Source organism: Dermacentor variabilis, chromosome 7, assembly GCF_050947875.1.
Source record: "Dermacentor variabilis isolate Ectoservices chromosome 7, ASM5094787v1, whole genome shotgun sequence".
NCBI classification, from domain to species: Eukaryota; Metazoa; Arthropoda; class Arachnida; order Ixodida; family Ixodidae; genus Dermacentor; species Dermacentor variabilis.
In genome coordinates, this window is record NC_134574.1 from 125,167,739 (window position 1) to 125,192,236 (window position 24,498).

At 44.9% G+C, this 24,498-nt stretch overlaps 1 protein-coding gene across 1 annotated transcript in view; it reads left to right on the forward strand.

Moving 5' to 3' along the window:
* The first annotated feature begins 10,443 nt into the window (after positions 1 to 10,443).
* The window catches only part of LOC142588834 (uncharacterized), a 31,662-nt gene continuing 17,607 nt past the window's right edge, over positions 10,444 to 24,498 (forward strand). Inside the window, exons 1-3 of the mRNA XM_075700654.1 lie at positions 10,444 to 10,535; positions 17,265 to 17,374; positions 17,861 to 17,935. Of these exons, the coding sequence (XP_075556769.1) occupies positions 10,444 to 10,535; positions 17,265 to 17,374; positions 17,861 to 17,935 (277 nt within the window). The remainder of the gene's footprint in view (positions 10,536 to 17,264; positions 17,375 to 17,860; positions 17,936 to 24,498) is intronic.

Consider the following 24,498-nt stretch of genomic DNA (forward strand, 5'->3'; position numbering starts at 1 on the left):
TGTAAGCCACAGGTAATGGTGCCGGATGGCTTCGGCCTCCCGCTTCCTCAGCTCGGGATCTCCTCGTTGCTGTCGGATTGCCCGAGTTCGGGGGGCTCCAACAGCTGGATCGGCGCTCTGAAGATCCAGCTGCTTTCACGGGCGAGTTCCCTTTCCAGAGACAGAGCCCTTTCACGGGCGAGTTCCCGTCACCACTCGTCGAACGCTGCCCGTTACTCGGGGTAACGCACTAAGGGTAGCCGTACCATCAGTTTTCCGCGACTGAACTGAACGGAAAGGAAGCCGGCGAAGCGCGCGCGAAGCCACCTCCGGCTCTTTCCCCCTCCGGCGGAAGCGAAACCGTTCTGATTGGTCGCGCGTGGCGGGAGCGCGCGCCTAGGCAGCTGGCGTGCTAGCTAATGATTCACACTCCGGCACCGGCGCAGCTGTCAACTCATCAAACCACCCTTTCCCGCAGCTACTCTGCTCTGGAGCAACTGTTCTTTTTTTGGCATGACCACGACAATGCCACAAGCGATCCAATACAAGCTCCGCTTGAAATGGGGAATGGCAGCACTCGAAGTCTACAAGCCGGGTTGGCGGTATACTCGCACAATTCCCGGCCCCCATTTCTATATATCTCTTTCCTTCATTGGTCGATGTCCTTGTAATTTGGTGTTGATGGCGAAAGTTAGGGAAGCGCGGCATTGCGCACTACGGCTTTGGGAAATTTTAGTTTATTCGCTATTGATTTGCCCATAATAAACGCTTGTTAGAAATTACTGGCTTTAGAATGCTTCCTCCAGAACGTCTTATATCGTCTAGTATAAAATTATATTGCTAACAGCACGTGGTCGGAGTTTTTCGCGGAAGCATTTAAGGCATCACCTCTTCCTTTTAAGCACTTTTGAGTCCAGCAGACCTCTGGCGGAAGTTGAATCCGCCATGACTGGTTGCTGGCCGTATGCATTTCAAGTATTGGAATTTAGATGCGATACACAAGAATCTAAAATTAAAATCTCAAACTTGCTAATGGTCACTTTCCTAAGAGAACGTTTTTCTAAATAATATTTAACGTTATTTGCATGCAATGTAGTTAGCAAAAGACATGAGTTTTATAATGTGCTAACGACGTTAAGTACATATGGCTGATCGTTTTCACATAAAATTATATATATTAATAATTCAATAACCCTGTCTTGATTAGACATTTTTCAGCTGCCTTTGAAGTATTCAATGCAATGGCTGCCTAAACAACTTTGCAATGCGTGATACCGCGAATAGGCACTGACCGATTTTGTTTTCTTTTTCCTTAGGGGAGCAAGTAATGCCGGAGGCGCCGCAGCCGGGTAAGTAAAACACACGTCGGTGCAGCAATTACAATTTCTACACGACGATTAATTAGTTCTGCTTTAAACTAAACATTGTCCTGCACCAGCAAGTTTTTTATATGCAACACGCGATGCAGGAATGCGGAAGTTGAATTAGCAACAATAACTTTGTAAATGACAGCAGCGTGAGCGTTATTACCCCACCCATCCATCCATAAACCTTTCTACCCGTGTTGATTTTGTCGTCGTTTCTGTAAGAAAATTGGTTATGGAAAACTCAAAGACCAGAGAGAAGTGGTGGTTTAGTATGTGACTAATTTAGGAATAATCCAACGAGACATAACATACGAAGAAGCACTACCACACTGCCCTGTCGTCTTCTATTTCTTTTTAGACAAAGTCTTCAGCAGTTAGCCTAAGCCTTCAACATAATAAAATGATTTTTTTTCACGTGCAATAGAGACACGCAAAAGAAATTCGAAATGAGCCACGTAACCTCACTTTCGTACGACCACTTTTTCTGGAGCTTTCATTCGCGCGAGATTTAACGTGACGAACGCAGGACGCCGGTGTGTTCAATGAAAGCCACACATTCATAAATGTGGCTCTACGAAGTCCCAAGTGACCGCTTTAGACATAAACTTAATGATTTCTTGAAGTCATTCAGTGGCCGATTTTTCAGCTTGTGACTGGACTCACAATGCTGTTAAGCCAATCAGCGGCTCAAGAGCTTGAGGTCGCAATACGGTTATGGTAAGTTTAGGTTCTAATAACTGATCGAGCAGCAGACGTACGAGAACGGTAACAAGGATGATGCATTTTCATTTCGGCGTTCGGACGGGCAGGCTGCTCTCGCCCCGGGTGATATCGGTCAAACTGCTCAAAAGTCAAAGTCGCGATATTTCAAGCGATTTCACCCAGTCGCCGGCCTAAGTGCCGCCTGCGAGCGGAATCATTCTTGGCGAAATGTCAAGCAAACCCTCTTATAACACTTTGTCAGGTACGCTGTAACAAGCTCACGCCGACGTAGATACCACTTGTCGCGCGAAATTTGGCAAAAGTATTCGCAAAGCTATTCGCCCGAAAATAACGCCTCGCAAGGCGAGAGCTTCAGTGTTTTCAGAGGAAATGCTTTTGGCTATGAAACCCTGCAGTGTTACATTCACACGTTTACGTATCTATTGTTTTTTTCCCGTCGACTGCATTTCACGCGCTAACAAAGTAATGTTATTTCTCGGCCCGAGACGCGCCAGCATTATATTGAGCTTACTCTAATATCGTACATTCTACCCGCTTTGTACGTTCTTGCCGCACGTTGTTTATACAGCTTATATGTGCGACACGAATTGTGCAGTACTTTCTGGAAGACACGCACGCACCACCGACTATGTTGGAACCTTTGACGAGTCATGTATAAAAGCCGATGTGCTTGACCTGCAGAGTCGATTTTTGACGATCGCCGACTTTTCTCGCCGCTATCGTTCTGCTTGAGCATTACTATTTTCGTTACTGGGAAGAAGTTCACGTAATAAAGTGTTAAATTCGTAACTCGGTTTTGGCAGTGCGTCGTTTTTCACCGTCACTACAATGTGACAAAATAGCAGAGCGATTTACGTCATATGTCTCACACATGCTTACCTCTCGGTCCACTCTAGGTTTTGTTTCTTTTTTTTTTTTCTGGTGATAACTCTTGGCGAAAACATCGAGTACGCGGTCGTGGGACCTTTGAAAGTACTCGTTGATTCGTGACAGCCCTTAGTGAGGCATCACTGAAGAGCTGTTCTACTCTTTTTCCCCTCCACCTTATGAAACAAATATTCTTGAAAATTCACTACCAGTACCCGCATCTTCACCAACTCATTGTACATCAACTACATGACAAAGGCCTCTCTCTACGATCTCCACGCAGTTACCCTGTCTTAGAAAAACTGGCAGTATCGCACGCCGGCTAATTTGCTAATTGCATCACGCCACCTAATTCCCTGTTGCCCTCGGCTGCCAGTTTTTTCCGTCGGCACCTATGAGGTAACTCTAATGGAATACCGCTCATCCGGCCTACGCATTAAATGGCCTGCGAACTCTGTTTTTATCTCAGTATCTCGACTATAAATTCGCTACCCTAATTTTTTTCAAAGCGATATGGCTGTCATTTTGTTTTCGATTTAAACTTCCACCTGCCATTTTTTTTCCTTTGCGTTGCTAGTTGCGTGGTCCCTCCCAACGAATAGACAGCAGCTAACTTGGCCGCCAGAATGTGTAAGGCGGTAAACTCCTACAGAACGCTGGAAACTGGCGGTGTTGGAGCCATAATGGACCGTAGTGTAGCGCGCCCAATAGAGCCAGCCCCGCTGTTAGTTTAACGGGAAGAAATCGTACCCCGAGCCTTACGTCCTACTGTCTTCACAATTGGCGTTTGTACATTCTTTTTCTTCTTCAGAAGTGGCCCCTTCGGGTGGTAAGTACCGACCATGTTTTCTTTTCCGCTTCTTAATGCACGTAGTTTGCAAACCTGTTCCTTCTCAGTATACGAAACAATTGCATATACTTAGACACCTTTGACAACCTTTAATCATTTCCGCGCCTGAGTTAACGACACAATGACGACACAATGACGGCACCGTGAAACCTGGCTGACTGACATTAATAACTGGTGAGGAGAAGTGCCGCGCAGCAAACTACAAATACATGCAATTACGTCATAAAATTGGGGAACTGTAATTCCAACTACGGATAATGTTGTTTTTTTTTTATTCCGTCGATTTAGTCTGCGGAAATCAACATTATAAAATACGAATCAAATAAGAATAGTAATTATCGAATGCGGAATAGTCAAACGCAGACGCGTTTATTTACAGCAGGAATATTTATTTCGGTATAATTAGATAACACGCTTGTACTGACAAGAGAAAAATAGACGGCCAACTATCACGGACAACTAGGATCTCTTTTAGGCACACGAGAGAGAGAGAGAGGTAAAGGGACATTTTGTTGAACGATTGGCAGAGAGCTCCGCCTGGGCTAGCGTGCTCTATATCCTGCTACTACTCTTTAGAAAGGAAAAAAGAAGGGGCACAAGATCGCAATAATGATTATTAAAATACCTGCAGGACCATCTGCTCCACATCTTCAGAGCCTGCTTGCAAACCAGGTTTCTAAGAATGACAAGTTGCTGCATGATTAGGTTTGCAGGAAAAAAGAACGTTGACGTTAAATAAATAGCTGGAAAATATATGGCAATTTGCAGGAGAAAAAATAGAAGAATGCTGCTGAAATATTTGCTTACCGTACACGCAATAAAGGACCCATTACAAGGAAAACGTTACTGGCAGTTGCGCAGAGGATGAAACTGCCACAATACTAAAGACTGTACTCCACACATGCCTTGGCAAACCAGAAGTAAAAAATAACAGCTTGTCATGTAAAGAAAGAGAGAGGGAAACAAGGGGCCTGATTTTCATAATTTACAACTTTCTGAAGACAACAAATAATGCAAAAAAGAACACATAGCGCAAATTATTTTTAATTCCGGATTGAAGTGTAAAAGTTATTTGCTCGAGATCAATAAAATTGAAGGAAAAATGTCGCAGTTTGCCCGAAAGGCACTGCATCGATTGCGATAGCAATTGAATGGACAGCTACACAAGTAATGACAGTAGTTTTATCTGCCTCGTAAACTTGTAAACGTAGGCATACTAACTAAATTACCAACTATACTGTCACGCGCGCAACCGCAAACATGAACAAATCATACTCGATGACCGCGGGAACTCGCTTTCAAAACGATGGAATGAGGAAACGCGGCAGTAGCAGCGAGCGAAGTGCCATTCTTGCTGTCTGTCGCTTCAACGCAAAGTGAGCGCCGAGAGCACGCAGCACGCTCGATGCTACGAGCCGCCGACGCACTTACACATTCTGCCCCCAACACAGATCGCTCAAGATACGGCCGTGCGACTGCGGGCAGCCCCCACATGCGCATTTGTAGCCGGAATAGAATGCCCCTTCTACCCTCTCTCTCCCCTCCCCCCCCCCCTCTGGTGCCTCGCAACGTTCGCTGTGTCGCGCACGAGGGCAGACTACGCGCTTCCTGCCCGCTTTCGCCTCTTTCGTGCAGACGAGATACAGCAGCGACCGTCGGTTCCCCGTTCCACACCTCCACGTGCACATAAAGCGTATAGGGCGCGCGACGACGGTGTTGTCGCCCTTGGACTGTATGCGAAACCTCACGGCGACGGTGGCGGCGACACCGACACCGACGGCAGAAGTGCGCTTGGAATGTCCGTATAATCGCTATCGCAATAAAACAAGAAAATTATTTTGCTGCCAGTGGAAGCCGAACCCGCAATCTCCGCATTACTCACACGTTGCATGATTAATTGCGCTACGCTGTCGATTTTCCCACTTCGATATTCTCGCGTATTTATGAATGACTGCCAGATCTAATCCGGAGAGTATTAGCCAGCACCACGCTTTCACTCTGACAGCCAAAACGAAGTTTGCAATAACGATTTTATGTCTGCTTTGCATTGAAAAGTTTGCCGTCGTTATACGTCTGATAGTTTACGATACCTTGCTTAGGAGACGGAGAACAGTAACTTGACTTGAACAGTCGTTTGTTGCAGAGTATTTGTTAAGTTTTGATCATTAGAAAATACCGAAGTGTTAAGTTTTGAAAGCAAGTGTAATTTTACACGCTATTTGAATTAATATTTCAAAATTTAATTATTCAAGCACCCCTATTATTTATTAAAATACACTATCGAAAACTGTCGTGACAAACAGGTTGCCCGAGTTGATTTTAGCCCAGCTTTAAAAATCACCTCAAGCACTCTACGCACCGAAACGTACGCTGTTGGCTGTTATTTGACGCAAGTCACACTATTTTTTGGTATTACGTCCTGCTGCATATTCAGTCCAGAATAATTGACGAACTTCACAGGAAATAATTTTAGGGCACAACTTCAAAACAAAAAACAAGTTTGAGAACGTTCTAGGAAACATCTAACTCAGCACGTTACAACTCCCTACTCCTTAAGCTGTCATTTTTATTGCGATAGCAATTATGGACACTCCAGGGGCTTTTTTTTTTTGCCGACACCATCGGCGTCGGCCTCGCCGTGAGGTTCCTTATGTGTGAAAGCGTGCGAGGGTGAATCGGCGAACGCGGTTCAATCTCGCGTGCGCAAGCGAGGAACGCCACCTGGATGCGCGTTCTCTCCGGTGGCGCGCGAGGCAAGGGGGGTCAGGCGATGGAGGAGGGGCGTTTTTCTCCAGCTGCTGCCGGGGTGTCTCGATGTTCCCCTCGCCCGCTGCTCCGTACAGAGTGGAGACATTGCGGCGTCTACTACGGCGTTGGCCACGCGAATCGCGGACGATGGCTGCCGTTTTGTTTTTGAATTAAACTTCAACCAGCCACTTTTTTTTCCTTTCCATCGTTAGTTGCGTGGTCTCTCCCAACGAATAGACGACACCTAACTTGGTCGCCAGAGTGTTCGGCGGTAAACTACAAGCCAGGAAACTGGTGGTGCTGCAGCCACAGTGGCCATGGTGTAGCGCGCCCAATAGAGCCACCGCCGCTGTTAGTTTAACGGGAAGAAACCTTACCCCGAGCCTTACGTCCTACTGTCTTCACACTTCGCGTTTGTACTTTTTCTTTTTCAGAAGTGCCTACTGCGGCTGGTAAGTACCGAAAATGTTTTCATTTCTGTTTCTTAACGCACGTAGTTTGCAAGCGTGTTCCTTCTCAGTATACGAAATAAATGCATAAACTGGACACCTCTGACAACCTTTAATCATTTCGGCGCGTCAGTTTGCGGACGCCGTAGGGACGTGTTGGTGGTGCTGACAACCTTTAATCATTTCGGCGCGTCAGTTTGCGGACGCCGTAGGGACGTGTTGGTGGTGCTCGTGTGTCTTGAAAGCAATCTGCGACTTGACCAAACTGCGCGCTCGGGCCGGCTTCATATTAAAAGCGATGTGCGAGGTTCGCGGAGTGCGCGTTTCAACGCATTTGAACGTTCCATTCACGTAGAAGCGACAGATGCACGGAGTTCAATTGGCTCGCGGCTGCGATTCCTAACTCCAGCCTTTCACAGACAATTTCCGCTGTTATTGAGCGATATTTGTTCATGTTTACCTGTGCGCTCGTGATACCGGGCTGGTTAATTTATTGTTAACAGGGTGAAGGGCTAGTTGATTTCAGTCGATGACGGAAGGGGTAAGCGCGTCTGAACAAGGACGTAGAAAGAAGCAGACACACAAAGACAGCGCTCTCTCGGTTTGTCTGCTTCTTTCTACGTCATCGTTGAGTCACACTTACATATTCTATCATTGTTAATTTAGTTGCTAAGCAAATGTTTACAAGTTTATACGGCCGATAAAACTACTCTCCTTACTTCGTACAGCTATCTACTAATTCTATCGCAATCGGTGCTTCGCCTTTCGGGCGGTACTGTGAATTTGTTGTTCGACACCTCAGGCAAAGCCCGCGAAACATTGAAAAAAAGTAAACAGTCGCGTGACATGCCCGCGTGCGAGCTGAGATTGCAGTGCTCTCACATGTACCACGTATGAAGGAACAGCAGATATTGCCTGCGGCTCTATCTCGTCTTATCGCAATTACGAGCCGCCCGGAGACAAGCTCATCGCTGCACTAAACCACACAGAGAAGTTATGTGTTGCTGACCTGTAGCTAATTAAGCGGCAACTCTCCCAGGCTAAATGCGGTGTTCGTTCACACGTGACGGGCTTGAAACCAATGCAATCGCGGCGCACACACGGGCATGTGATGTGATTTTTTATTGCGAGGGCTCTGCTTACGACTCATAAAAATTACTGCGCAAGAATATATAGGAAGTTGGATTTGGATTTGAGATGAGACCCGAGCAATAGATAGGAAGTTAGAAGTTGCTGAATTACATATTTTGCAGAACGTCCCACAACTTTCTCATTGAAAGCTTTGTTCTACGCTATACTCATGAAGTTGGTTATTTATGCTTGACAAGCGATGCAGCAAAGCAGAAGCGATGGAAAAAAATGTCAAATTGGCTGTGTGCAATAGACTTAGCGTGGAAGCTTGGGCTTGTTGGTGATTCATTGGAAGAAGGACACAGCGCAAAGCAGACAGGGACACGAGATAGCGGCACCCACACAGCGATGACTTACAACAGTTTACAATAGTCTACGGTAGTTACAATAGTTACAGCGGTTACAGTAGTCTACAACATGAATTTGGTAGGGTCCTCCCAGAGTGCTCCGGAATAGTTTTTATACGATGGATAAGAGTCAACTGCAACACCCTGTTTAGGTATGCATGGCTCTGTGATCGAAATACCGAGGCTGTCAGTGTGCGCACTTGTTTTCCTTCATCCAACGGGCAGAGTGGACTCGAACGGTATACAGCTCCCTCGAACATTCGGCATGAGTTGGGCCTCCTTCAGCATCGTGTGCGTAAGATTACGGAAGCTAGAACTCAAGCACAGGGCATTTGCAGTGCGCACACGGAAGGAGACGAGCCGGGCAATTAGAATACAGAAGCTTATCAATATACGTGTGTCAGCTTGTACATGGCAGCGATTTAAAATTAACACGCTGACCATTCCCCTTCCAGGTTCCAGCGTACCGTTTCAAACGGCACACCCAAGCGAATAATTATCACCCTAATTACGCTGTGTGCCTTGCAATTTCACAAATACTTTCCTCAGTGTTTCGACTAGATTAACGCTAAATACTTTCTACTTTAGTACTCTGAAGCAACCCACAAGGATGAATTAATTTCTGGCCGTATTTGGCCATGCTCAAGCTGGTTTCATTTGGGCCACACTTCGGCGCTAATTAAAATAGTACTCAGAATCCACGTCTGCAAGAGGACTGACAATTTTTCTGGCTCGAGGGGCGCTTAGGACACAGCGCATCAGGGCACGTTGAGAAGGAACGTGCTGGAACCGTCAGTATCTTCGTCGCAGTAACAAATGCCGGCGGCGATAAACGCGATTCAAGGGCGGAACAAGTCTTCCAGGAAGTAGCGAAATTATGTAAAATACCACATACCTCATGTTTTCCGCAAGCTAAACTAAACTATCAAAAGAGTACATCGTGCTTAATTGCGACCAGCGGAATACTGTTCGTATTCATCCTTAGTTAATTACAGTTCATTATGAAGTGCAATTACACGTGTTTACCTATTCAAATTTCAACATTGTTTTAGGCCATGAATGTCATTGTCAAATCTATAGAAATAGTTCAGAAATGCTTATTAAAGTTCTGTCCATGACGTAAACATTTAAGTGGTTCTTTTCTCTGGGCTTTGACGAAATCCCACTAAATGAAAAAAAGTTACGTCACTGAGTGCTTGCGCAATTGTACGCAGAGTTCTTCCTTTTTTTAGAGTAGAAGTTTTCTGACAAATCGAGTAAAAAAATTGCATAGTCAAACTGAGCTAATTACCGAACAGATCGTATTTCAAAAAACACGATTGCTGAGTTGCTGAGTTTGTCATTGCTGATATTACCTAAGACGTACCACTTTCTGTTTAGCTTGGTTAAACTTGCTTGAAACACACTCGAGGTCACTTCCTAAAGTGCAATTAGCGTCAATTTTTTTTCGCATTTAAAATTTGCCGAGCATCTCAGGTAGCTCGAAGCATTTCTTCAGATTGGAGTGGAACTCTTGTAGAAGACCCCTCCTTAGAAAAACAGAAACATATTTCGAAAGCTATGCTTTTGCAGACTGCATGCGCCCCAAGTGATCGTAAGCCAGAAACCCGTCACGGCTGATATATTTCCCACACGACCTACACTTGAAGCTATGCTTCAGTTGCTTCTAACTAAGTGCATGAGAACGTAGAATTCGTTTTCCTTGGGATTCGCACAGCGGCAGACATAACGTCAGACATAACATTCCAAACCAAAATGTAATATCCACTGACTCTAGGATGACATCTATTTGATGCCATGAGGTCCTTGTTAACGGCACTTGGAGCGACATTAAAAAGCGGACAAAACTCATTGGTTGCACAGAGATTTCAGACCTGCCAGTAAACCGGGACTAGAAATTTTTCAAAACGTTTGTAAAGGTAGCCACATTCTCGGTTAAGCGTCAAACTCACAAATTGCTACTGAGGCCCTGGCTACGTATGATGGGGCTAAGCGTGGCCACACGTGCCCTACCTTCAGAATTATCTGGGGGCGAGTTCGAAGGCTACCCACGCGAGGCAGATGATGGCTTCGTGTACGCGGCATTTTCGCGCATGTAGTTTGCAATGAAGCGATGGGAACCAAGAAAAGGAATTCGCTCGCCGCTTCTGCCGCATTTCATCACGACATTGTTGCGACAGCCAGTGCCGGCATTCATCGAGTGAGGTGCGTTTATGTTTGCCTATGCGCGCGCCACATTGTGCTCGTTAACTTAGTAAACGAATGTTTACAGCTGTTTATACGGCTAGTAAAACTACCAACCATACTGAGTATAGCTATAGAATAATTTGCTATGCGAATCCATGCTACTTCTTTAATGACAAACAGCATTTGTTTTCTAAGCGCGCCCGCTTTCTTTCAAATCGCTACTGCAAATGTTCACAGAAAACATTTCTAAGTTTTATAACTATATAAATAGATACATCAAAGTTTGCAGCTAGCTAACGCGTCCTCTTAAATGTAACCGTTTGGCTGCTAAGCACGAGGCCGGGGAATCTAATTCCGGCCACGGCGGCCGCATTTCGATGGAGGCGAAATTCGAAAACACCTGTGGTATTTAGACTTATGTGCAGGTTAAAGAACACCAGGTGGTCGAAATTTCCGGAGTACCCCATTACGACGTGACTCATATTCAGAAAGTGGTTTTGGCACGTAAACCCCATTAATTAATTTTTTTAAGTGTAACCGTAACGAGCACAGAATCCACCAAGGCACGGATAGTTACAGGCACTTCCATTGCATATACGAGCTACGTGTTTCTTGTTCGGTATTTTACACCGAAGCTCTTAGGCTCTAGGTGGTTGGCATTTTTAGTGCCCCTGTCCATTACCAAAATTGTGGGCCGATTCCGGTGGCCGTGCAGGGCAAGAGGCAGTGGCTCGTACACTCGTAAGGCAGAGACTTCAATCGCTGAGCAAAGGGAAGCGAACAGTGCGTACATTATTTGGAATAACACATACAACATACAGAAGAGCATTCGTTCCAGTAAAGAACAAGCACAAAACAAGCATTTAAACCACATAATTCATCCCAAGGCGCTCCTTATAACTAAAGGAAGCACATTGCGCTCCCCACGTACGTGTTCCGGCAAAGATTACTGTGGCGCAAGCTGCCGCGACAACGGCAGCCTGTGAGGTGGAGAGTGACGTCACCAGCTTTTCGTATGTAAGAGAACCAGCGTATAGCAACCGTTTTCAATCTTGTTGCAGCACAGCTATTGGTGGCAGCGTGTTTTCTAAATTAGTATTACTCCCATTACTCACATTCTTCTAAATTAACATTACTACTACTACTCTAAAGCAATAAGGCATTGCATACCCCACTCAGCAGTTGTAGTGGGGGACGTTTTAAAAGCTTCGCTCGACATGCACTTTCGCAAGGCCAAGATGGCGAGTCAACTTTCTTTTTTTCACTTCCAGAAACAGTCGTTGCTTAGTAACTTATGAAAGTTCGATGGCGCTTATTATTTGTCAGTAGAGTCTGTATTTACTTTTCCAGCGCGGAATGGGATAGAAGCGCCGCCAAATATTCCTGGCGCCACGCTTTGCAGCAAGTCTGCATGTTGCGAGCGTGATCGGGTGCCCTTATACTTATGATTATTCACTAGGTGATCATAGGGTCCATGTGCTGCAAACATGAGCGATGCATAAAGCTTTACTGCTTGAATGGGGCAGCTTCAATGGGACTACATTAGTGCTTGACATTGGTCAGTTTTCGTTCATTTTCAATTCAATTCACATTATTTTTTTCGCTTATAAAACAAGCACCTCTCAAAGCTAAAGTGTGCTATTTGGCAAATAATATTTTGATTTGCGATTTTTCTACAAGATTCAAGTGATTACAATATTGCTTGCACTTCGCCCTGCCCACCTCAAAAAAATAGAACATATACTTTATGAGCTTCTTGGAGTATCGAGTGTAATGTTAGCATTAGAAGTTCATTTAGTTTGTCAGAAATAGCTTCTGACCGGGAATGTTCAGGCTATGACTTCACCTTCGTACTTTCGTCCCTAAAATTTAGCTGAAATAAAAATTATATTTCTTGTTCTTTTCAGGTGGGGAAGCGTAAGCTACACTTTCCATCAACGTTGTCTTGAGGAGCGCGCATCGATTAATTACTGTGAATTAGCAGTTTCTATAAATACAATAAAAGCAAAGTGACATGAATGAAATGACATGTGAATTAGGCTCACCAGAAGGTCCCTGAAAAAAAGTAGTGCTTTGAATCTTTGATGTTCGAATATTTTTCTTATTTCTTTGCATGAATATAACGTGTTTGGTTGAGCCAGGAAGGAATTCACGTACTGCGTCAGTATGAACGCAGTTTGTCGAGAAAAGCACGCTCTTCAGCAATGCCAGTGGTCGCTCCCTGTTTACTTACAAAGACCGCATCACGGCGAGAAGACTCCAAGCTGACGACGCGGCGCTGATGAATACATCCTAAGAGGAAGCTTTAGCTCGGGCCCAACTCCGACGCGGCCTATTCAAATACATGTAAAACGCAAAAACATTTTTCTGAGATAAACAGTGGCACGATTTTAATGAAATTTGTTGCATTTGAGCGATAAAGTTAAATTATAGTGACTATTGGAAGAGGAATTTCGATTTAGGTCCTGAATTTTGTTACAAGAATTTTCAAAATTTCGAATGTTTGAAAAAGGTAAGAGCACTAAGTTTACAAATTCATAGCTCTGCATCAAGAGCAGATATCTCGGTTCTGTAAACGGCGTCCATTATTAGAACATTGAAAGAGGACAAATTCGATATGTCATATTATATATTAAGTGAATTTGTTACGTTGTGTACAAGGGTTCTGCAAAAACTACATATACGTATTACTAAATTTTTTTAGATTCATGTGTAACATGAATTTTGTCCGCTTTAGATGTATTATTAGATGCAATTCACATAATTGTATTATCGACTTTTGTTGTTCAGTCACAGAGCTGTAAACATGATAATTTCGTTTTTTGAAAATTTCACATTTTTGACAATTCTTTGTAAAAAATTGAGGACCTAAATCGAAAATTCGAAACCAACAGTCACTAGATCTTGAGCTTTTTTTTAACTGCAACAAATGTCGTCAAATTTGGTGCAGTGGTTGCCGGCAAACACGAATTCTCCTTTTACATGTATTCAGATAGAAGCACCCGAGCTGAAGCTTCCTCTTAATGGGCTGTCGTCCTACTTATGCGCTAACAGCTGTAGCAAGATAGGGACAATCAGATTGATGGAAAGGTTTTCGACCTATGGTGAGTATAAATAGAAAGGTGATGACGACGATGATGGTGGTGATTATGGGTTACGGACTTACACCTCCAACACGACTGCAAGAGTCTACTGAGACAGAGTTTAGACGCACTCGACGTTATCGGATTTGGCCACTTCCAGCCATAGCAGCGCCGTCACACGGCTTGGAACTCCTAAGACCGGGACGTACGTGTTTCTTTCACTAACTTAAATATTTAATTGTGGTGCATTGTAGTATTGCGAAACAACGTAAGAGTGGGTAGACAAAACTACGTTGACGTTTCACTTGTTGAACGACGCGCAAGCTTATTGGTGCTAAAGCGCACACGACGCTATCGGCCCTCGGTGGCCTAGACGCCTACACCGTCCGCATGGCAGATCGTATTCAAGACACGCCTCGCGTGGCCGCGCCTTACGGAGCAGCCGCCAGAGCAGAAGGCCCCGTTGTAAACATTTGCGTACTATCTAAATTACTTAGCGTGGTGTCAGCGCGTAGTCAAACAAACCCTTTACACTCGATGACTGGAGACACTCGCTTGGAAAACTTCGGCGTGAGGAATCGCAGCAGCAGCGATTTAGCTGTTGGAGAGCTTGGAGGGTCCGTATAGTTGCTGTCGCAATAAAAGATAAGATAGTACATGGCCGTTGTCATGACGCCATCGTGATCGTTGCGTCGTTTGCGTTTCAGCTACGACGTCCAACACGTCATATCGTCATTGCATCGAATTTTAGGCCAATCCAGTCAAGTTTCTAAAACCTTCTGCCAGTATAGCTACGCGCTCTTGGTCTTGATGCCCTCTCTCTCATTTCACGGTTGTCATTATGGATTCATCATCCCACTTTCACCGTGCCCTCGTCGTCACGCCGACCATGGCATACATAACACCTGCGTCCTTTGTAACACCTTCATTCTGATGCTGCCATGGACATTTTATGATCGCCAACGCAGCCTCATCAGCTTACACTCGTCATGCCCTGTTCGTCATGTCTTTCAGCCCACCCCGTTTCCCAAGTTGTCTAATAGCTTGGCGCACTTGCTACGGGCTCGCGGCCATGATAGCTTCACAGCCTTTGCAGCGTGCTCACTCCAGCCTTGTCATCCGACTCTCGCCATGTCGTCATCTTCATGCAGGCCTTTCACAATTGTTCTGATTCCGTCGTGATGATGCCATCATAGTGATTCCAAGATCGTCAGTCCAATGTCATTCCCATGCCGGATTTGTCACGGAGTCGTCGTCATGCCACCTTCGCCATACAATCCTCATTGCGCAGCCGTTGTCACTCCATCGTCGTCCTGCCCTCGTCGTCATCACACTCTCCCCGTTAGTTGTCATGCCATGTTCGTCATTCTTTCGTCGTCATACACTGGTAGTCATTCATTCGTTGTCACACCGTTGTGAGATGTCATTGTGGTCGTTTATTCATCATCCTCTCAGCGTCGTGGACTGACTTTCGTCATACCGTCATCGTCATGCCATCGTCGTCAGACAGTTGTCATACCATTGTGTTCCTGCCATTGCCATCATTCTGTAGTCTTACCAGCGTCATCATTTCACTAACGCTGTCCCATTGTGACCACGCAATCATCGTCATACCACCTTTGTCATTCGAAGGACGTCTTCAGTTCTTTCTTATTTTATTGTAATCATGTTTTCGTCGTTAAATCGTTATTATGGCACTGTTTGTTATGTTCACGTCATCATTCTCTCGTCCTCGCGGAGTCGTCAAGCATCCGTCGTCGTTCCCTCATCGTATTCAAGTTTAGTCATGTGGTTGCAATTATAGCGTCATTGTTCCGCCTACGTTATCCTATAGACTTCGTGATAGAGTCGGCACCGTGCGATCGTCGCCATACACTCACCTTCATCCCATTCAGTCGCAATGAATAGCGCGCAGAGGACGGGACAGTAAAATTTTGACATACACGAACAGTAGGAGCGCTAACTTACAACCTTAGGCGAACTTCCAACCTGGAAGTTGGCGCTCGTACTGTTCGTGTGTCTGAATTTTGCTGTCCCATCCTTTGGGTGTTGTTAACCTGGAAGTTAGCGCTTGTACTGTTCGTGTCTGAATTTTATTGCCCCATCCTTTGTGCGCTATTCACTGCTATTCAAATCTTCCATCAACAAGCCCAAAAAGCTATGCTGCAGAATTCATCCCACTGTCGTGACTCCGTCGTATTCACGCTGTCATCGTCATAATAAGGTCTTCATTTTAGAATCATTATCTCATTATCAACCTGCCGTCATTGTCATAGCTCCTTCGTCGTTCTATCAATGTCGTTCTTTCGTCGTCATTGCGTCATCGCCATGTATTCGGCGTCATGTTCATAAGCTCATGCTCATGGCCTACCTTGGGAAGGGTCGGTAATAGCAAATTGGGCCGATACTGGAAACAATATGTTTAACCGAATCAATGAAGTCTTGAAAATAATACTACATATTCTAAACTCACCTGCCCTAAGTGATATGGTGTGTCGCTATATTGCTTGAATGTTAATCGCAGAACCGGCGACAGTCATCGCGAGATGAGTTCGGCCAGAGGTATTAATAATGCCTTCAGTCTTGTTCTTTCACTAATCGCGGAACATTTTACATAAAAGAAAACAGAACTGAGCTATCAAGCAAACAAACCTATCATACGAATAAAAACATCAAAATTCTGTGGAGTGCAGCTACTGAGGGACCAGAAGCATTAAAAAATAATGTATATGGCACTCGCTCTTTAGATGCAGCAATAATGCGCGAGTTTGTCTTTTGCAAAATCCCAGTAAGCACTAAGGCAAGTTCATGTTAGCTGTGAGCTTGTAGTTTATCATGTCTCCGCTCTAGCAGATGCATTTTAAAAAGGTGCGATAGCTTTTTTTTTTTTCTCATATCGGACTTGCGGATTTTTTGTAAATTTCTTGTCTGAATCTTTTTAAAATGCCAATTTTCTACAAATGTTGCAAGGACTCGTTGCCCCAATCTTAAATCTGCTTTCTACATATAATAGAATTGTTTATTTTTCTTTAACGCGGCAAATTTCATTCCAATATTTCGTGGTTGTGACTCAGGACATTTCCGCATTTTACACGTATGACTATAGAAATCATACTTGGCTACAAAGAAAAGTTTCTTCAGGGAGCGAGAATGCGGTTTCATTTCACTGATGGTTCAATTGCTTAAGCAGAGGGTGAGGATTAGGGGTGAGGATCACGCACAAAAATAACAACGTAATAAAATAAGAGCATACTCAAAACCTGCTGATCGAGCTGGCCCACGTAATGAGCTGTCAAAGAAAATTTCAATTTAATAACCCGTAAACATGACGTGGTGGCGTATTCCATGCCTCCGGTGAGGCATTGATGCGACGTTCCTGGGGCTTCTGTCTGATCCACTATCCCAAGAAAAGGGCAGTGCCAGCAAGGTGCAGTACGTGTGTGACATTGGTGCCTTCCGACGATTAGGCACATGTTAAAGAGGGCAAGTGGAATCCGACTGATTCTTCACCAATTTCTTTTAACCCTTCGCAGGCCTGTAGACGAAGGCCTGTCGAAAGGCCTCATAATTGTGCTGCTGTTCGTGCTACTGCTCCTGGGGACCGTCCTGTTTTATTTCGTGACATCCTCCGGCGCGGAAGACGGTATGGAGTTTTTTAGATCGTAGCAAGCAGTAGCAGATTGCTGCTCTGATTGATTGATTGATTGATTGATTGATAGATTGATTGATTGATTGATTGATTGATTGATTGATTGATTGATTGATTGATTGATTGATTGATTGATTGAGTGAGTGAGTGAGTGAGTGAGTGAGTGAGTGAGTGAGTGAGTGAGTGAGTGAGTGAGTGAGTGAGTGAGTGAGTGAGTGAGTGAGTGAGTGAGTGAGTGAGTGAGTGAGTGAGCGAGCGAGCGAGTGCAATGTTTCTAGTTATCCAGAGACAAAACGTAGGATATGAAAGTTGTTGTATCGGGGAGAAATTGGAGACGAATTTTTGCCATCTGATGATTTTTACGTTGCGTTGCGATTTTGCGTTTAATTGAGCTACGTAGCTTACCTAAAGTGCTCGAAGTTGCATAAATGGCTCTTGTTGTACTTTATTCTACATTAACGCATTTGTACTCTCATCCAGGCAACTTGACCGGTGAAGGTGGGGCCACTAAGTCAGGCGGAGGTGGAGGTGGAGGAGAAGGTTCGACTCAACCATGTGAGTAGCGTTGTTGTTATTCCCCACACGCATTTGCTTCTTGTTTCTGTTCCTTGTTTTCCATTTCCATTTGTGGCATTTCACGCTGCTTCGGAAAAAGGAAATAAGTGCATAAAGGGCTTTGAAAACTACTGCCCCCCTCCCCAACTCTCTGTACTTCATTCTCTTACAGGCACGTATCGCTTATAACTGAAAATTTCCTGCATTTTGGTTGTCGCTAGGCGGTCATTTCCATCATCGAACTTTTCGCGCTAACCACCAAGAATCATAAAAAAAAGCAACACAAAGAACTCATTGCCTTTCGTGTTTCGACCATTGCCCTTCGTAAAGGGTGAACCGCCAAGACATGTTGCGGGTCGTAAAGTGCACATTTATCTTATGGTAATGTATAATTATTGTTTGTTATATAAGCGACACATACCCGGGAAGTGTAGTTTATAATAAATAGCGGCAGCTTTGCGTGATACGTGATCCGTGATACGCAACATGATAGGCCTTCCGCGCATGTACCTCATGTCCGCGAAATCACAGTGGACATGCCGACAAATCAATTTTTAGGCATAATGCCTTCATATACAGTGCTAGACCATCGAATGAAACAACTGAGGCCGCGCTGAATCACGATTTCCACAATAATGGTGCGTTGCCATCTACCAGGTTTAAGTCGCAGGACATTCGTGGCTTGGTGGTCTCTCTCAGCCCATAGTAGCGTCAAAACAAGCAGTTGATTTCAATAATTACAAACGGAAAAGAAAAAAAAAAGCTAATGCTTGGTTCGCAGCCTGAGATGCGCGTGAGCAATTCGTTTTTTTAATCATTTTTTTCTTGCAGTTACAAAGCCTGCCACGTAGATGAGTGAGCTGAAATTGGATTGAGGCGGTTTGTGTGGGCTCGTGAGGGTTCTGACAAGTTTTTAGGCAATCACGGTAACCTCCCACTGTACAGTCGGTGGTATTTGACACACCCTTAGTAGTCTTGATCATACAAGTATTAAGGCAACCGATCACGTAGCACACTAAGCTTAAACACTCAGATAAACAGTCACGTATACGTTTCCTTCAGGTTTGCACACGGAAAGACGAGGTGGGGGGGGGGCGCAGACGTGAGGGGGCATGTTTGTATGTTGTATGCCTTGCCAGCGTAAAGAAATTATATGATATTCGTAATAGGTGCGATGCGCTGCGCTCTCCTCGTATGTTTTGCGAGATCACCCACCGTGGTGGCATAGCAGGTGTGGCACTGCGTTGCTAATCCCTAGGGTACGGGTTGTAGCCACGAATGCGGCTGCCTCGTTTCGATGGGGTGCAATGCGAGGACGCCGCTCTACCACGCACTGCAGACAAGTTAAGGAATCCCAAAGGGTCAAAGTTTACCCTAAGTTCTTCCGCTACCGCGTGATTCGTAATCTTGCATTCGTTCATTGTATTGCGACATTGGCAAAGGAAAGGCACCGCAATACGCGGGAACTTGGTCGAGCCTTCCGCGGCGTAGCAGAGCAACGCAATCCACAACGCAGTCGGACCAGCGGGGATGAACAGAAGAAATTTAAGCGCGCTCTACAAAATCTAAACTATTTCGCTCCCTCTAGAAAAGTGCGGATATTCGGCGATCTTCGTTTGAACATCCTATTGCGTGAAGTTGTTGTCGCAACGTATACTGCGATACATAAAATTATAACTTGATCACTTTTCCGTGATTACGTTGTGCTATATTTTACATTGGCAAAAAAAAAGAAGAACAAGGGAACAAGAACACGGACAGATGAAGCTTCATCTTTCCGCGTCCTTCGTTCCTTTGTAACGGCGCGACTATGGACTACAGAGCCGCTGAAGCAGAAGCTGGTTCACGAGCGTGTAGCGAGCGAATAGAACACGGAGCCATGCTCGACCTGAGCGGCCGCGTAATCGGCCGCTCCAGAGATCTGGCGGCGCCCTGACGGGCCGGCGTAAATGAGGCGCGGCAGCGGCGCCTACGTCTTCTCGCCGCCTCCCACACCTTCTTCGCTATTTTCTGCCTTTGTAAAACTCAGCGGAACGATATCGTGAACGCGATCACTAGCCCCTTTTATTGGTTTCCGAAATAATCATCAGCGTTTTGAATGAATTTATAGCGCTGATAGTTACTGAGATAATTGATAAGAATTCTTGTGCGCAACTTAAAGAAGCACCTCGAGGAACACGAAACAAAGTAATTATTTGCTATTTTTGGTAGACCCACAGAGAGCCAAAAAAACTTAAATGTACGAAATATGCACGCGATTCGACGTTCTCAACTTTGGTAAGTCAGATCAGGAAAAAAGTAATTAGTATGAAGATTTAGGTGCCTTTAACGTAACGCTATTCTAATCTACTTTTATTCCAATACATTGACGTCAAATTTACGTTACACAGACGCAAGCATGTGCTATAACCCACAGCGTTGTTTGAGAAGCCCAAGCAAACGCCCTTGTTTAAAGCTGTCGCTTTCTTTTGCTTTCCGAGCGAATAGCATTGTCTACATTGAGTTGTTTTTCTTATCTAACTTGTTGAGAAAAGGTAAGGAGCACGCTCAAGTGGAGAGTGTTTCAACGGGGCCGAGCCAGCCCCGGGAAAGGTTCTTAGAGGATGAGGAGGGCCATGCCCGCGTCTGTGATTGGTACACTTGCCATTGGTTTGCTGTGGCTGGTCGAAAGTCGCGACGGCGTGCAACGGAAGGTTAAAAATTCCGCTAAAGCGGATCCTCAGCAAAGTAGAGCTGCCAGAGCAATGTTCTATATGTACCGAAAGGTGTCAAAAACCTTATACTGCCACGCAACATCTTCTGTTACACGCAAATAAATTCGTACTCCCTGGCAACAACGCGTAGCCAGTGCCACAGCGATCAGCGGGCAGCCATATTCTATTCTTACACAACGGGGCATTGCCCGACTATTGAGAAAACTTTCAGTTTTGTTCGGCATACTAACGCGTCTTTAACGCGTGCACATCACTTTGGCGCGGTGGGGTTACGCCGCTTTGTCGCGTGGCGTGACAGGCAGGCAAAGTGGGCGCAAGGACGAAAATATTTGATCAACAGCAATAGGCCAAGCAATGCCTTTCTCACTAGTTACGAGGAAAGCGTCGAATGAGTAATTGGAAGTTTCCTTTTCTTCCATCTACTCATGGATAATCAACGTGCACATACCGTATCAGAGGAGGAGTTATCGCGGCTTTCCTGACGTCGCCTGACAGACAGGCGCAGTGGGTGGTGGCTCAAAAAATGTCTGACAAATCATGGAGACCTGATTGCAGAGTTGTAATAGAATAGTTTGAATTAGTTTAACGTTGTAGCGCCCTTGTTAAGGGCAATACTAGTCACAATGATACCCTGCTATGCGGAAAAGCAGCAGCTTTGCAAATGTGCAAACGGCAAGTCTGTTGTGCAGGGAGTATTTGCTGTATCTCAATTTTACTGCATAATTCAGACTCTCGAAGCAATTGTTGTGAAGTCCAAGAGCATGCAGAAGCCTCCCCCACTTGCTTATTGCGTTCGGTCTGCTTTTATGCGCATACAAAGTGGTCTATACTCACGGATAACTTTCTGTGACAATGAAGGGAAAGCTACGGAGGCAAGGCACGCAGAAGTGACAGCGCTTGTGAAAAGAGTCCCGCGTTTATATCCAAGTTAGTAATTAGCTTAAGCTGGGGAAGGGAAAACGGAAATGCCTTATTAGCAACGGTCAAATAAGACAATGAGATAAACACCGACCCCCAGTCCTCAGCAGCTGCGAAGCAACTGACCACGGAGGCGGTCTGACCTGTGACGCAGCAGAGGGTGCTAAGAATCTCTGGGTCCAGACAGGCCACCATTAGAATCTGAACCTGGCAACGTTTAACGCTACAACGTTATCTAGTGAGGCGGGTCTAGCAGTGTTATTGGAAGAATTAGCGGGCAGTAAATGGGATATAATAGGGCTCAGTGAGGTTAGGAAGACAAAAGAAGCATATACAGTGCTAAAAAGGGGCACGTGCTGTGCTACTGGGACTTAGTGGAGAGATGACAACTAGGAGTCAGAATACTCATAAATAAGGACATAGCTAGTAACATAAAGAAATTCTATAGCATTAACGAGAGGGTGGCAGGTCTTGTGAAATTTAATACGAGGTACAAATTGAAGGCCATACAGGTCTACGCCCATACATCCAGTCATTATGACCAGAAAGCCGAAAGCTTCTATGATGACGTGGAATCGGCGATGGCTAAAGTCAAAACAAAATACACTATACTGATGGGCGACTTGAATGCCAGTGTAGGCAAGAAGCAGGCTGGAGATAAGTCAGTGGGAGAATATGGTCTAGGTTCTAGGAATATCAGGGGAGAGCTATTAGTAGATTTTGCTGAACGGAACAATATGCGGATAATGAATGCTTTCTTCCGCAAGCGGGATAGCCGAAAGTGGACGTGGAGGAGCCCGAATGGCGAGACTAGACAAGAAGTAGACTTTGTACTCTGCGCTAACCCCGGCATCATACAAGATGTAGACGTGCTCGGCAAGGTGCGCTGCAGTGACCATAGGATGGTGAGAACTCCAATTAGCCTAGACTTGAGGAGGGAACGGAAGAAACTCGTATATAAGAAGTCAATCAATGAGATACTTGAAAGAGGGAAAATAGATGAAGTCCGAATCAAGCTACAGAACAGATATTCGGCTTTAGCACAGGAAGAGGACCTTAGTGTTGAAGCAATGAGCGACAATCTTGTGGGCGTCATTAAGGAGTGTGCAATAGAAGTCCATGGTAACCTCGTTAGGTAGGATACCCGTAAACTATCGCAGGAGTCGAAAGCCCTGATTAAGAAACGCCAATGCATGAAAGGCTCTAACCCTAAGCTAGAATATGGCTGCCAGAGCTTTCCAAGTTAATTAACAAGCGTAAGACAGCTGACATAAGGAAGTATAATATGGATAGAATTGAGCATGCCCTCAGGAACGGAGCAAGCCTAAAAGCAGTGAAGAAGAAACTAGGAATACGCAAGCATCAGATTATGCGTAAAGAGACAAAGCCGGCGATATCTTTACTACGATGGATGAGATAGTTCAAGTGGCTGAGGAGTTCTATAGAGATTTATACTGTACCAGTGGCACCCACGACGATAATGGAAGAGAGAATAGCCTAGAGGAATTTCATATCTCAAAATTAACGTCCGAAGAAGTAAATAAGGCCTTAGGAGCTATGCAAAGGGGGAAGGTAGCTGGGGAGGATCACGTAACAGCAGATTTGTTGAAGGATGGTGGGCAGATTGTTCTAGAAAAACTGTCCACCCTGTATGCGGAATTCCTCATGACCTAGAGCGTACCTGAATCTTGGAAGTACGCAAACAAAAACTTAATCCATAAGGAAGGGGACGCCAAAGACTTGAAAAATTATAGACCGATTAGCTTACTGTCCGCTGCCTACAAAGTATTTACTAAGGTGATCGTAAATAGAATCAGGAACACCTTAGATTTCTGTCAACCAAAGGACCAAACAGGATTTAGTAAAGGCTAATAGAGAATAGACCTTATTCATACTATCAATCACGTGGTACAGAAATGAGCGGAATATAACGAACCCTTATATATATATAGCTTTCATTGATTATTCACTCGAAACCTCAGCAGTCATGGAGGCATTACGGAATCAGGGTGTAGACGAGACGTATGTAAAAATACTGAAAGATATCTATAGCCGCTCCATAGCCACCGTAATTCTCTATAAAGAAAGCAACAAAATCCCAATAAAGACAAGCGTCCGGCAGGGAGATACGATCTCTCCAATGCTATTCACAGCGTGTTTACAAGCGGCATTCAGAGACTTGGATTGGGAAGAATTGGGTATAAGAGTTAATGGAGGATACCTTAGTGACTTGTGATTCGCTGATGATATTGCTTTGCTCAGTAACTCAGGGGACCAACTGCAATGCATGCTCACTGACCTGGAGAGGCAAAGCAGAAGGATGGGTTTAAAATTAATCTACAGAAAACTATAGTAATGTTTAACCGTCTCGGAAGAGAACAGCAGATTACGATAGGTAGCGAGGCACTGGAAGTGGTAAGGGAATACGTCTACTTAGGAAAGGTAGTGACCGCGTTTCGGGATCATGATACTGAAATAATCGGAAGAATAAGAATGGGCTGGGGTGCGTTTGGCAGGCATTCTCAGATCATGAGCAGCAGGTTGCCATTATCCCTCAAGAGAAAAGTGTATAACAGCTATGTCTTTCCTGTACTCACGTACGGGGCAGAAACCTGTAGGCTTACGAAAAGGGTTTTACTTAAATTGAGGACGACGTAACGAGCTATGGAAAGAATAATGATGGGTGTAACGTTAGGGGATAAGAAAAGAGCAGATTGGGTAAGGGAACAAATGCAAGGTAATGACATCTTAGTTTGAATCAAGATCAAAAGAAATAAGCATGGGCAGGACATGTAATGAGGAGGGAAGGTAACCGATGGTCGCCAAGGGTTACGGAATGGATTCCAAGGGAAGGGAAGCGTAGCAGGGGGCTGCAGAAAGTTAGGTGGGCGGATGAGATTAAGAAGTTTGCAGGGAGCAACATGGCCGCAA